At 37.5% G+C, this 13,778-nt stretch overlaps 1 protein-coding gene across 4 annotated transcripts in view; it reads left to right on the top strand.

Moving 5' to 3' along the window:
* USH2A (usherin) overlaps positions 1-13,778 on the top strand; it is a 372,328-nt gene that overhangs the window by 130,167 nt on the left and 228,383 nt on the right. For all 4 annotated transcript variants that reach the window (XR_008971850.1, XM_057406464.1, XM_057406465.1 and 1 more), the window contains exons 23-26: positions 5,539-5,665; positions 6,054-6,155; positions 7,638-7,826; positions 8,310-8,440. Coding sequence is in view for 3 of the 4 variants with exons in the window: in XM_057406464.1 (XP_057262447.1) it covers positions 5,539-5,665; positions 6,054-6,155; positions 7,638-7,826; positions 8,310-8,440 (549 nt within the window). In the remaining variant the exon portion in view is untranslated. The remainder of the gene's footprint in view (positions 1-5,538; positions 5,666-6,053; positions 6,156-7,637; positions 7,827-8,309; positions 8,441-13,778) is intronic.

Consider the following 13,778-nt stretch of genomic DNA (forward strand, 5'->3'; position numbering starts at 1 on the left):
TCTAGTAATAATGACCATAGAAAAGACATAAATAAAGAGGGAAATATTATCAAATAATTAAAAGTAAAAAATAAGGCCACATGCCCTGCATTTCTGTTTGAGTATTTTCTGTTTGCTCTGCACCCCAAGCTCAGATCTCCACATGGAATAGAAAAGCATTACAGGCTCACTTATATTTCATAAATATGCAAGAAACTAAGTGATTAAGTAGTTATTTGATTTCCTAATGATACTGTCAGAATGCGGTATCATATATCTCCATATATGTGCATCCTTTCTGTAAGGTTGCTTCTGCCTCAGTGTTGTTGAAAGGCCTGGTTGCTCTATCAGCTATACCTTCTGTCACACCTCAATTATGTGATTGGCATTGTGTCCACTGCTGTGGAGGGGGTTGAACAGAAATGCTTAATGGTATAAGCTGGTGGGGATTTACTGATTTGATGATCCACTGTTAACCTGTGCTTCATGAGCTCTGCCATGGTCCAGGCACTGAGGTTCCACGACCATGTGGAGGTGTTGTGCAGCAGTGAAGACCACCTTCAGCTCTGGAGAATCTGTAAAGGAGGCATGGTGCTGCACAGAGGCTACTGGGTATTTGATCCCTATGCTAGAAAACGTTAAATGTGCTTCTGATCCCAAGATATAACTTTCTATTATTTCCACTGGATTTACACATAGGCTTTATCTTTTCCTTGCTGCAAGCTGAATCAATATGTACTTCAAATTTTTGGGACTATGCTTAACAAAGTCATTAATGTTGCCCTCATCTGCATTTTAATAGGTCTCTCTTCTCTTTTACACTTATACCTTCACTTAGCTACAAAGGAATTTTTACTTCCTTTGCAAGGTCTTAGTGTAATAGTTTGATTTATTTTTATTTAGTTGTTTGTTTTAATGGAAATAGATATCTTTTAACTAGGATTTTAGTGCTTCAAATAGTATTCCTAGCCCTCCTGCAGATTTGCTCCTTCAGAAGTACCTGTATGTCAGCTAGATTGGACTCATTCCCCAGGAGATGTTGCATTTGTTTGGATTTAGGGGGTGGGGAGGAGGTTGGACAGATGGGAGAGTGGCTGCTTTGGGGGTTTTACTTTTTGTTTCTTCATTCTGCCCTTTTTGTTTCCGTTTTTTTACCTTTTAACTGTAAAAAGTGTACATCTTGTCCATATTCAGTTCCTAGATCACCTCAGTTCAGCTAATATTGCAATAATTGCTATCTTGAATTTTAAGAAATTGTTTATGAATATATCTTTGTTTATCTTTGTTTCACTTGAATCAGACAACTCTGTCCCATGCTGATTTTTAGGATCATCGCTTCCATGTTGTTCCCTCTTATGAAGTCTAAAATCACCTATATTAGTGTTTCAGTGACTGTTCATAGAAATTAAAATGACATTCAAGACATCCAGGTATAGTGTAGGTCTTAACATTTACTTACTATCTATCTTGAAAGCTAATGCTTTCTAATTCCTCATTAATAATGTGGAAGAGATTCCTGTGCATTCTCAGATACAGAAGTAATGTACTGTGGCCCACATCAATGTATTTCTTGTAGTATCCTTTTCAAAAATTTTTACCTGTGAAAAATTCAGTTACCAAAATTTTTCAGTTCTCCATATCCTTAATATTCTGTGCTACCTTACTACCTGTACCTTTGTTTCTATGTTTGTTTGCTTCTTTTGCCATTATTTGCAATTTGCTGTAATATTATGTATCATGTACTGTAACAGCATTTCTTAATCTTTAGTTTGGGCATCAGTTTGCATTCATGTGCAAATGCTTTAATTACTACTGACATCATGTGGTTTCTTAACCAAGTTAGATTCATTGCTTTCTCTAATCATGTTTATGGCGTATATAATAAGCATTTATGGCCCTGCCTTTGTGCTTTCTCTTAAAAATTGCAAACATTCCTTCTGATGACAGTTGTGTCTCTGCTGCTTTTTATCTATACCAGTGCGGTGTACTCCCTTCCAGCTGTGTCCTGTCACAGGTTAATTAGTTTTACCCTTAGTCCCTTTTAAGATTCTGGTATGTATCTTTGCTCATCATCAGCAGCAAATTTTCTCTTTGTTGTATCTGCTCTGGAGATAGTCCTGCCAAGTCTTCTTAGTGAGGAGTCTTCAGCTGCCTAACTTCTTCCTTCTTGAAGTGTTAGTTTCACATCCTTTCCTTCCTGTCCATTCATACTTCTCTCAACTTTACATGCACCACCATTCATCTATCTATCTGTTGACTGACCATCTCTTTTGTCACTCATTTGTGTCGTCAAGCTGCTCTTTTTTCCTTCCTAATTGTTTTACTGTCATTCTTTACTGGTTGCTACTCATGGTCCACGAATCATGAGTTTTTTTGCTAACAGATGTCTTCCTCAGTCTTGTCTGTAGAATTAAAGTGTTCCGCAGACCTTCCTCCAAACTCATTGTGCCTGCAAACCTTCAGCTATCTGTGGCTTTTCTTCACATCATAATGCCTTTACATCCATCCCTAAATTACGCAGTCAACTCTAGCTAAATCTATAGTTCTTTTGGTGTCTACAGGTCATTTGTTCTTTTTTTCCAGGAAAGCACTCAATGTTTTATACAAAGTGAAATCACTAACACTGAAAATTTAAGGCCAATCTGGAGCACCTATTTGCTTAGTAATTATAACAATCCTATTAAAACTTATTGGGATTCTTCTCACAAAATGAAGGGAATTGAATCCAGCTTTTCTATTGTTGAAGATGATCCATTTTCTAATATAGCAAATTTTTGCTATAAAGAAAATTCCATTTTCTTTATAGCAAAAAGGAGGAACATCGAATATTTTTCTTAATGCCTTTGGTTTGGGCAGAGGTTAAAATAGCAGGCACAGTCTGAGGGTCAGCTGTAACACCTCCCCCCTTCCCCCCGCCCCCGAAAAAAAAGAAGGAGATGGAGAATACATAGCTATGAATCCCAGATATACCTTGCTGCTTGGCATTGGCAAAACTTCAGTACTTGTTCACCTCCTCAGTGGTAGGAGTTTGAGCATTGAAAGAACTTGACTGGGAGTAGTGTAGTTACTGCCACCTAGACAGCGTCTTTGTGATGCTTCTGTGTATTTTCATGAATGCAGATTTAATCATGAAGAGACACAGATTCATATTTGCTTCATTATTGCTAAGAACTACTAAAAGTTAAGACTTACTGTATGCCTTGGCAAACTTACTCAGATTTGGTTCCCTATGTGTAATTTTCAAAATGCATAACAAGCCATTTCACAACAGGATATTTGAATGTGATCACAGAGCAACTGGGTTAAAATGGATAAAATGTCATACAGAGGCCTCCAATGCAGTGCATACTGAACCCTAAACACCACTTTTTTCTGTCAAGTTTTTTGCCCCCTGAAATAAAGCCTGGGTTAGCCCATATGGTTGTGTGGTCCCAGATTGAATTGGTTACAAATAAATGTGGTTTCTGATGTAAAAAAAAACCCACCCTGTTAATGGTCTAGATTGCTCTTAAACATAATATGAAGAACCACTTATTCAGGCACCTGATCTTTAGAATGCAGCATCGTTTGTAACAATTTTATCGCTAACTAAGTGCACTTTGATGAGACAGCATTTAATAAAATGCTCATTAATTTCATCATTGGCAAGGGTATGCTAAGAAGTAAGCCAGTTTCTTATGTCACGCCCAATTAGCATCCCACGCTAGTAATCCCATTAGTATTGTTGAATTCACTAATGGAAAAACTAATGGGCATGCTACCAGGGCACATTAATTGGGCATGACACCAGTTCTGGTTTTAATTATTAAACTACGATAATGAAATGTGTGTTTGTAAAATATTAAAATGTTGAAATAGGAGAGAAGACAATAAAAAATAGTATATGAAAAAGTGCACATTGGTATGTAAGGATATATAGCTTTGTATTGTTACCATGGGACAGAGGACTGCTGTACAAACTGCCTCAGTACCAAGATGTTGGAAATGTGCTGTAAATATTCATGGGGAATTATTTTTCTGTAATCATGTATGTATGTACACATCATATATACTTTTATATATATGATATGCAGTGACAGTCCCCAAGTCAAAATATACTCTAAAATATATGCGGTGTTCATAAATCTATATTCTGACAAGCATTTTCTAATAGATGCACATCACTAAAGCCAGGATACTAAATTTTAACAGGAAGTTTTTAGTATTAATCAGAGTAGGTACATTTGCTTATCAACAGGTTTCCTTCATGTGCCTGAATCCTTGGGCCAGAAAGAGCTAGAACAACTGGGGGAAAAAAAATCCTGAACTGTGTGATTTGCTACTGCAAAATAACATCTTAGACACCCAAATATAAGAAAACTCAGATTTTTCTTTTATATGTTTTTTGGAAATAGAGTGTTTTTTTGTTGTTTGATTTCTTTTTTTTTTTTAAGCCATAAAGTACCTGCAGAGGTTGTGATTCTTTAATATTGTGTAGTGCCTATGAAAAGAAATGTTTTTCCATTCTGTGGTTGCCTGCTACATAGGACAGTTCTGTTTTGTGAATTTGACAGTGATTCAGAATGTGATTCAGAATTTGAGTTTCCTGGCCATTCAAGTATGGTATAAAGTCCTGAGACAATATTACAGGAATTGTTGGGAAGTTAGAAGATTATTTGGATATAAATCTCAGGAAAATTCTTGAAGTACATTAGTTTTATTTTTATTCCATCATTATATGATTTTACATGGTATCGTGGTAGTTTACCATCTTGAGATTTGGTTTGGCAGAGGCATATGTTCTATTACTCTTACTCAGCTATTCAGAAAAGATTTATCTCTATTTTATTATGGATGTCTCTAAATTCACTGCTCATATCTTTTTTTTATTGTTGATGTATTAAAAAGAGTTAAAAATTGTAGGTGAATTTAAAAACATTTTTACAAGCATCCCTTGTACAGTGAAAATATCCTCAATAATTCACTTCTTCTTTTTTTTTAATCTGGATCTCTTGACATGACCTTTTCCTTCATAAAGGTATTATACTCTCTAACCTAAATATTGAAGTTCTTTTGAGACCAGGTTAACAGGGACAGAACTTACATCTTTATACTGTCCTATATTCACCTCTTTTTGGGGTCCCTTGCTGTTGACAGGAGCTGCAGACAACAATCCTGATACGCAGTTGCTTTCTGTGGATCCTACATTGAATTGTGGCAATCAAACTTCACAACCATAGCAATTCATGAAGTAGTTAAACAGGGACTTAATTTAAAAATTAAATAAAAAAAGAACTGTGTGACATGACCTTCAATAATTTGTGTCTCATCATTTTCTTTGTCAGGGAAGCCACACAGGTTTTCTATTTTTAATAGAAAGTGGATCCTTGATCTCTCATCTATTATTTGAGAAGGTTAATTTAGTGGGGAAATCAGTCCTAAACTTCATTCAGTGTTCCAAAACAAGTTAAAGAGAGGACTTCTATCCTTATTTTTGGATCTTCTATGCCACAGAATGTTGTAAAGTGTAATGAAAAATCTTCACAATATTCTTAATCAGATTCTTCTCTTAATAAAAAGGGGTCTGCGGTAGCAGTCACTCCAACTAATGATGGTGGAAAAGAGTACAATGATAACAGTTGGCACCAAATAATTGCTACAAGAATTCAAGCACTGGGAAACATCACAGTGGATGGGCAGTACACAGGTAATCGATGCAGTTTCATTTTGCTTTGTAGTTTTGGTATTACTTAGGATATTGCTCACTTGCTTACTTTTCCACTACCCGTGTTCCTACATACAGCAAAAAATTCATTCACTATTTCTTAACAAAATTACTATTGTTTTGTGTGTGCACCTGAGGTATCTATCTGATGTGAATCTTTGATAATTTAATAGTAAGTAGGAGGATTTTGCCTTTTTGTGCTTTTAGATCTGTGATTTTGTTAACATGCTTTTGTAAAACAGGGCTATAAATATTCCTGGATATGTATGGGAAAGTATTAGAATATTAGTCTCTTATCAAATATCAGTATTGTGATACTGAGTTGAAAATCATTTGAAAGCACTCAAGAATAATGACCTGTTTTTTTCAGGTTTTTCCTTAGCAACTAGTGGCAGCACCATGATTGGAGAGAACACAGGAGTTTTTGTTGGAGGACTTCCACAGGGTTATACTATTGTGAGAAAAGATGTAGGTGAGTATGGTTGTGGTATAACAAATCCTACACAGTGGCACTGACTTAGCTGCTTTTCCAGCGCTGTAGGCTGTATCAACATTGTGTCAGAAACATGAGGACGGTAATTAATTTGCATAATTATTTACATAATTGTTTTAATCAAAAATATGTCTGTACAGTTTCTTGAATTTTATCTTTTGGGATATCTTTATAGCTGATTTCATTATCAATAAAGAAGTACATGAGGTCCATGTCCATTTTAATGAATTTTATATACAGAACTGGTGTGCGTGTGAAACTTATGGGTATGTTTTACATTCTAGGTTCCCAAATTCTTTTTAGAAATACATGTACAAATCGGTTTTATTAGCTTAAGCACAGGGTTATACATCCCACCATCCCATCTAGATGCCGGGATGGATTTTTTGGTTTGAGTTTGAATCCTTCAGGGATTATTGCATTGAAATCAGTGGTGTATGAATACATTTGTATTCTACAGCTGTATTCATGAGCTGGATTATAGCTGGCTTTGAGAAGAATCAATAAACATATGTTCTCATATATAAACTTGGTGTATGTGCCAAGTGTATATTCTACCAGCAGATAGCACAGAGGTGACTGCATACAAAACCAGTATACAATCAGCTGTTCTTACTTGATTCATATGCAGGTCTTCATTTTTGTTTTTTGGATTTGAGTTTCTTTTTACATAATTAACTAAAAGCCAAATTGTTTATTAAGTTTGTGTTCCCGTCACTGATAAAGACATGAAATCTAGCTGATGACTTGATGTGAGGTACACAGAGAGTTCAACTCTCTCTTTCCTTCTTTATGTGACCTTACTAAAACCAAAAATACATGTATGTCTTCTTCTAAAACTTTGGTTCATAAAGTAATCCAGGATGCCTCCCTCAAAAAACAGCTACATAATCAAAATGAGATTGACTAAAAATACCATTTAAGAGAAGGCCATCTATAAAAGCTGCTTCATATTTTTGTCCTCATTAAAGAAAAAGTTAGCAGCCATAAATCACTGTTATTTTTATCCAAACAAGGAAAGAAAAACTTCCTGAGGAAGCTTCTAAACTTCTTGAGGAAGCTTCTGCTTTAGCTTTTGTACTTTAGCTTTAGCACTGTTTCTTTCTATACAGAAGATGCATGCCTTTCTTCAGAATTATGGTTTTGTTTAAAGAGGGTAAATCTGCAAACTTGATTTGGAATTTTCATGGAGTAGATTTACGCAGTTGATTTGTAAAGTATCTGTATGCAAAGTCTCACAAAGTTTAATCTTTTCCAGCTACATAGGAGTAGCTGCTGTCTTTAGTGACTAGACCCATCCAGAAGTCTGGAGTTAGCTTGGAGACCAGCTTTATGAAGTCATTGATGGCTCTTTATCAATGCACACATGGGCATATATGATAGGGTGAGGATGTATAAAGCATACAATTTAATCCCTGTGTTTAGTTGCAGGCTTAAACCGATTATTTTCCTTTTTTGCAGGGATGAAAATGATAGTCCAGAAAGGATTTGTGGGGTGTCTCAGTGACATATACTTGAAAAAAGTGCACACTCCCTATGAAAACTGGGAATCTTTGAACTGGGAGGATGCTGAAGAGCAGAACAATGTTTGTCATATTTGGGAAGGATGCCCCGTCGTTCTCTTAGAAGGAGCACATTTTCTCGGCAAAGGTAGTTTGCTGTACTGCTGCACTAACCAAGTATGGTTTTGAGGTATAAAAGATGATCATATCAAAAGTGTTGCAGTGATCTGCTTTTCAAAACAGTTTTAGTTATATAGGATTATTTTTGAATGCTTTAAAATTTGGCTTCTGGGTTTAGCAAAGGCTACCACAAGAAAGAGGAATTGAAATCACAAATAGGTGCTGTAATGAAGATTTGATATGCATGTAAAAGGTAAATTTTCACTTTTGAAGAGGGCCTAAAAAAATGCCAGGTAGCAAAATGTGGGACATTGCACCAGTTGTTTGTTGCAATATGTTATGGATAACTGTCCTTTACAAAACTGGGTGATAAAGTTGTAAACTTTAATCTTGAAACCTGAATTCTTTATGTCAAAGTAGAAAATAGCACCTAGACTTTTGCTTTTGGTTTCTTGAACCTATTTATTTTATGTATTTGATTAACGTAGGCATGTGTTCACTTTCTTTCAAGGGTTCCTGGAACTGCATTCAGGTGTTTTCAGTGGTGGACTGGAATTTGAGATCTCATTCAAATTTAGAACAGATCAACTGAATGGATTGCTTCTGTTTGTTTACAATAAAGATGGCCCAGATTATCTTGCAGTAAGTTCAGAAATACAAATATACTATATTCAGGTATGACTTGTGAGTGTTGACCATTGAGATGAACAGGAATAGTTTAGGTTAGATAAAAGGAAAAAGTTCTTTACTGTGAGGGTGATGTGAGGTGCTGAAATGGGTTGCCCGAGGAAGTTGTGAATGCTCCGTCCCTGGCAATGTTCAAGGCCAGGTTGAATGGAGTCTTCAGAGACATGGTTTAATGCGAGTTGTCCCTGCCCATGACAGGGGGGTTGAAACTAGTTTCCAACTCTAACTATTCTATGATTCTATGTCCAGCATGTAAAGAAATTTCAAACAATAAGTTATTTTTGTGTTTTACTTGTTTTGGAATGCTGTGCACAGCAAAGTGTAAAGGGAGCAAAAAGACTCCAACAAATGCTCAGAATAAATTACCTGTGTTATTTATAACTAAGAAAGATACCAGTATATGAAGAGCAGAATTATTCTCTTTATTTATTCTCAATTATTCTCTTGCTGCATTATAAGGGATTAGAAAAAAAAACAAACAAAAATATGTATTAAAAGGTTTCACTTCATTCCTGGGAAAGTATAGAATTACCCAATTTCCCAGTTTTCATACTAGAACAAAATCAATTAAATTGTGGATCAAAAAGTTAATGACAGAAATTGTCTGGTATCCAGAAATTGTTTGGTATCCTAATAAATCTTTCTCTTTAAGTATATGTATTTTTTATAATTGATAGGTTTTCTTTATTTTGATTTGAAACATATAGAGAGAAATTAGTGGTCCAACTTAATCCCACTTCATCCCTATCACTAGAGAGAAAGCTGTAGAGGTATTAGGCAAAGTTGTAAGATAATGCCAATGAACATTTTTTTTTGTTTCTGTTGAATAAGACTGGTTTATGCTCAGAAGTACTCGTGCTTTCATCTTTTCCATGATTTTGTTTAAGTTTGAATGTGTTTGTTGCAGTTTTTCAAATGTTTCTGTTAGTTAAATGGCTCTGGATTTTCATCTTTTTCTTCTCCCAAGAGAAGAAAATGAATATAATTAAACTGTGGTCACCATTGCATAGTGCAACTTGGAACTACCTAGTGGGTATTACAGAGGATTACGTTGAAAGTAATATCTCTTTTCAGTTGGTCCAAGAAGCAATCATTTGCATTCAGATTTCTGAGGGTATTACTCTTTTTGCCCCACTCTGCCCTTTCTGGTTGTTTATTGAATTTCATTTATTTAGTTATTATTATGCAGCTGTTTTGCTAATGGCAGTCATGTTTTATTGCATGGCATTATATCTAATGTGCCTTTTCTTTTAAACTTCTGATCTAAAATGTATAAATATATTTTTCTCCTCTTCAAGTCAACTATAACTTATTCTATCTTTACTTTTTTTGTACTGACTTCTCCAACAGTTTCTTTTTTCTTGGGTTTTGTGTTCTGCTAGACCTGATTGCCCCATTTTTTGAAGCAGCCTTAGTTAAAAATTATAATGAGTTCCAATAGCAAGTCTTGCGAATTACATGTTATCACTTTAGTTTTGCCATCAAGTAATGACCAAGGTCATAAAATAATAGCAAAAGATGCTATGCCTACACTACTGTCCCATCCTACAAAGACTTCTGTGAGTGTAATTCACAGTACAGGGGCAGTATTTATGTGAACCATATTCACAGGGACAAACATGGGGTTTGGGTTCTTCTGGAGATTCTTGCCGTGTGTAATCCTTTTTTCCTTTTTCTTGCTCGATGAAAGACTAACAGAAATAGAAGAAAATAGCTTCTTGATTATGAAGGATAAAGGGGACTCACTAAATCAAAAGAGGAGTCAAAACTATGAAGTAGTTAGACAAAACACTTTCCATCTCTACTCATGCTTCCAGATTTTTGGCAGTTTTATATTTAGGTTATTCTTTTAGCACTGAAAACTGTGATTAGATAATTTTCTTAGCATTTGTTCGAAGTCAAGTAAAACTTTCTTTAATCTCACTTTACTCCTGACCTCAACATCTCCAAAGCCTTAAGATGAGGAATTCTAGAGACAATGAGTATATGCATGTTTTTCCAACCCTTGCAGCTTTGTGCTCTGCAAATACATAATGATGACTGAAGGTTTTACCATACACTTGAGCTCACAAAAAAAGGTTAATAGAAAGTGAAAATGAGGTGTGTAGCATGTTGCGCATGAGCTACAATGTCTTTGTTAGGAGCCTTTGTCAGGAGACATTAGAAGCTATACCACCTATCCTGAGTGCCAGTGTAACGTGGTATTCCCTGATCCTGCCCTTTGCATAGGTCGCAGCTCTCTTATTAGCTTTATAGTTTTGGAATGACTGTAGCTAGGCAAATGGCTGGTCTGCTACCAAAGAGCAAAAGACTCTTATCTTGCCTTCTGTGCAAGACAAAAATTAGTCCTAAAAAGCTGATGTGTGTAAAGTTCACTTCTTCTGTGACTTCCATGCCCTGACAATAACTCAAGCCAGAGAATTCAAACTGATTCTTTTTGCATCCAGGAACAATAATTATAAGCAAGCTGTGACCAGATAAGCTAGTTGGAATCACTAGCTCTCACTCTGACATGTGTTTCCTCATGACCTTATGTCATTGAAAGAGGGTAATGTGACTGCTGATAGAGTTTACATTACTGATTTTGATGCTGACCACTTCAACAGCAATGAAAGCCTAAGCACTGCTAATCTCATGTGACAGTGGCAGCAGGTCCCAAGACATGGTAACTTCTGCAAAGCTACACAGTAAGAAAAGAGTCCTGCAGGAACCTTTTCAAAGGAATTACACTTTAGAATAGCTGTAGGAAGCAGCTTGACTAGTGCCCAAGGTCAAAGTGTTGCCTGTGGTGGAAATAAGGAGGGGTGTGAAATAAGTGTTTTGGGAACTCAAAGTGGAAATCTTTTTATTAGCAAAGGTGTGGCATACTCATGTGAGACTTGTGAAGGTGATATTCCTGTTAGTCACCAGTGATTTCTTTCTGGTGTCAGGAAGAAATTCCCATTTCCTGTCCATTATCGTAACTGATTCGAAGGAGGCTATTGGGGGGTTTGTGTTCAGGCCACTGACCTGTGGCTAGCACGTCTGAACTTGGCTAGTACCAGTACACAACATCTTGCCTTTGTCATTTCAAGGGTGCATTGCTGACCAGTCTTCAATTTGTAATCTGTCTTGACTCTCAGTCCTTTTTCTTCAAAGCTGCTTTCTATGTCTAGAATACCAGTGGCAGCCCCTTTGTTATCGACATCAAACATGCTGAGAATGCACCCTATCCTAATGCCCAGGTAATTAATAAAATCTTTAATCAGAATCAATCTCTATGTCAATCTCAGAATGATGCCACAAGCTTCCAGTGGGCCTCTAGAAGCTGTTCTTGCCCCTCATGTCTTCCAGATTCAGGCTAAGCTTTGGCTTTCCTAATTCCAACCTTACATGCTTAGGTATATGAAAATATGAATTGAGTGCATAGATATCAGTATTAATAAAATTTTGCAGCAGTGTTTAATATTTGTACCCCAAATTCTGAAAAGCAAATATGCTTTTAAGCATTAAACTGAGAGCCTGCGCAGGTTTAGAGCTGCGATAGACCTCTCTTGTTCTGTTGAGAGATGGTTAACTCAGAAGGGAAATATAACCCCCATTTTCAAGAAGGGGAAAATGGATGAGCCGGGGAATTACAGACCAGTCAGTTTTACCCCTGTGCCTGGCAAAATCTTGGAGCAGATTCTCCTGAAAGGCATGCTAAGGCACATGAAAATCAAGGTGCTTGGTGACAGCCAGCATGGCTTCACTAAGGGGAAATCCTGCCTGACCAATTTGGTGGCCTTCTATGATGGGGCTACAGAACTGATGGGCAAGGGCAGAGCAGTTGATGTCATCTACCTGGACTTGTGCAAAGCGTTCAGCACTGTCCCACACAACATCCTTGTCTCTAAATTGGAGAGACATCAATTTGATGGATGGACCACTCGGTGGATAAAGAACTGGCTGGATGGCCGACACAAAAAGTTGTGGTCAATGGCTCAATGTCCAGCTGGAGACCAGTAATGAGTGGTGTCCCTCAGGGATCGGTGCTGGGACTGGTCTTGTTTAACGTCTTTGTCTCTGACATGGACAGTGGGATTGAGTGCGCCCTCAGCAAGTTTGCTGATGACACCAAGCTGTGTGGTTTGGTTGATACGCTGGAGGGAAAGAATGACATCCAGAGGGACCTTGACACACTTGTGAAGTGGGCTGATGCCAGCCTTATGAGGTTTAACCATGCCAAGTGCAAGGTCCTACAGCTGGGTTGGAGCAATCCCAGGCACATCTACAGGTTGGGCAGAGAAGAGATTCAGAGCAGCCCTGCGGAGAAGGACTTGGGGGTGCTGGTCGATGAGAAAATGAGCCGGCTGCAGTGTGCGCTTGCAGCCCAGAAAGCCAACCGTATCCTGGGCTGCATCTAAAGGAGTGTGACCAGCAGGTCGAAGGAGGTGATCCTGCCCCTCTACTCTGCTCTTGTGAGACCTCACCTGGAGTATTGTGTGCAGTTCTGGTGTCCTCAACATAAAAAGGCCATGGAACTGTTGGAACAAGTCCAGAGGAGGGCTAGGAGGATGATGAGGGTCTTGGAGCACCTCCCATATGAAGATAGGCTGAGAAAGTTGGGGCTGTTCAGCCTGGAGAAGAGAAGGTTGTGTGGAGACCTCATAGCAGCCTTCCAGCATCTGAAGGGGGACTATAGGGATGTTGGGGAGGGACTCTTCATTAGGGACTGTAGTGATAGGACAAGGGGTAATGGGTTAAAACTTAAGCAGGGGAAGTTTAAATTGGATATAAGGAGGAAATTCTTTCCTGTGAGGGTGCTGAGGCACTGGAATGGGCTGCCCAGGGAGGTTGTGAATGCTCCATTCCTGGCAGTGTTCAAGACCAGGTTGAACAAGGCCTTGGGTGATATGGTTTAGTATGAGGTGTCCCTGCCTCATGGCAGGGGGGTTGGAACTTGATGATCTTAAGGTCCTTTCCAACCCTAACTATTCTATGATTCTGTGTCTGGCAGAATAAGATAATCTTCACACATTTTTTATTTAAAATAATAATATATTTTCCAAGATTAAAAATGTTATCCAAGGCAAACAATTTATCTGTTGTTTTTCTGAAGTATGCTCAATACCAGGAAGAATCCTAGATCTATGCAGGATTTTGTTTTTTTCTTTTTAACTTCACCATGCAGAGCAGTTAAAACATTGGTCCACTATCTTTAGCTGCACTTGGCCATTCTAAATGTCAGTCCATGTCAACACAAAAAGCACGAGCATCATTCACTGCCTGCTTTAAGACTATGCCAAGATGAGTAAATTGCAAGAAGGATGTG

This window comes from Pezoporus wallicus, unplaced genomic scaffold, assembly GCF_028554395.1.
Source record: "Pezoporus wallicus isolate ANWC-B61680 ecotype Strahan unplaced genomic scaffold, APGP_CSIRO_Pwel_v1 scaffold_2617, whole genome shotgun sequence".
Classification (NCBI taxonomy): domain Eukaryota; kingdom Metazoa; phylum Chordata; class Aves; order Psittaciformes; family Psittacidae; genus Pezoporus; species Pezoporus wallicus.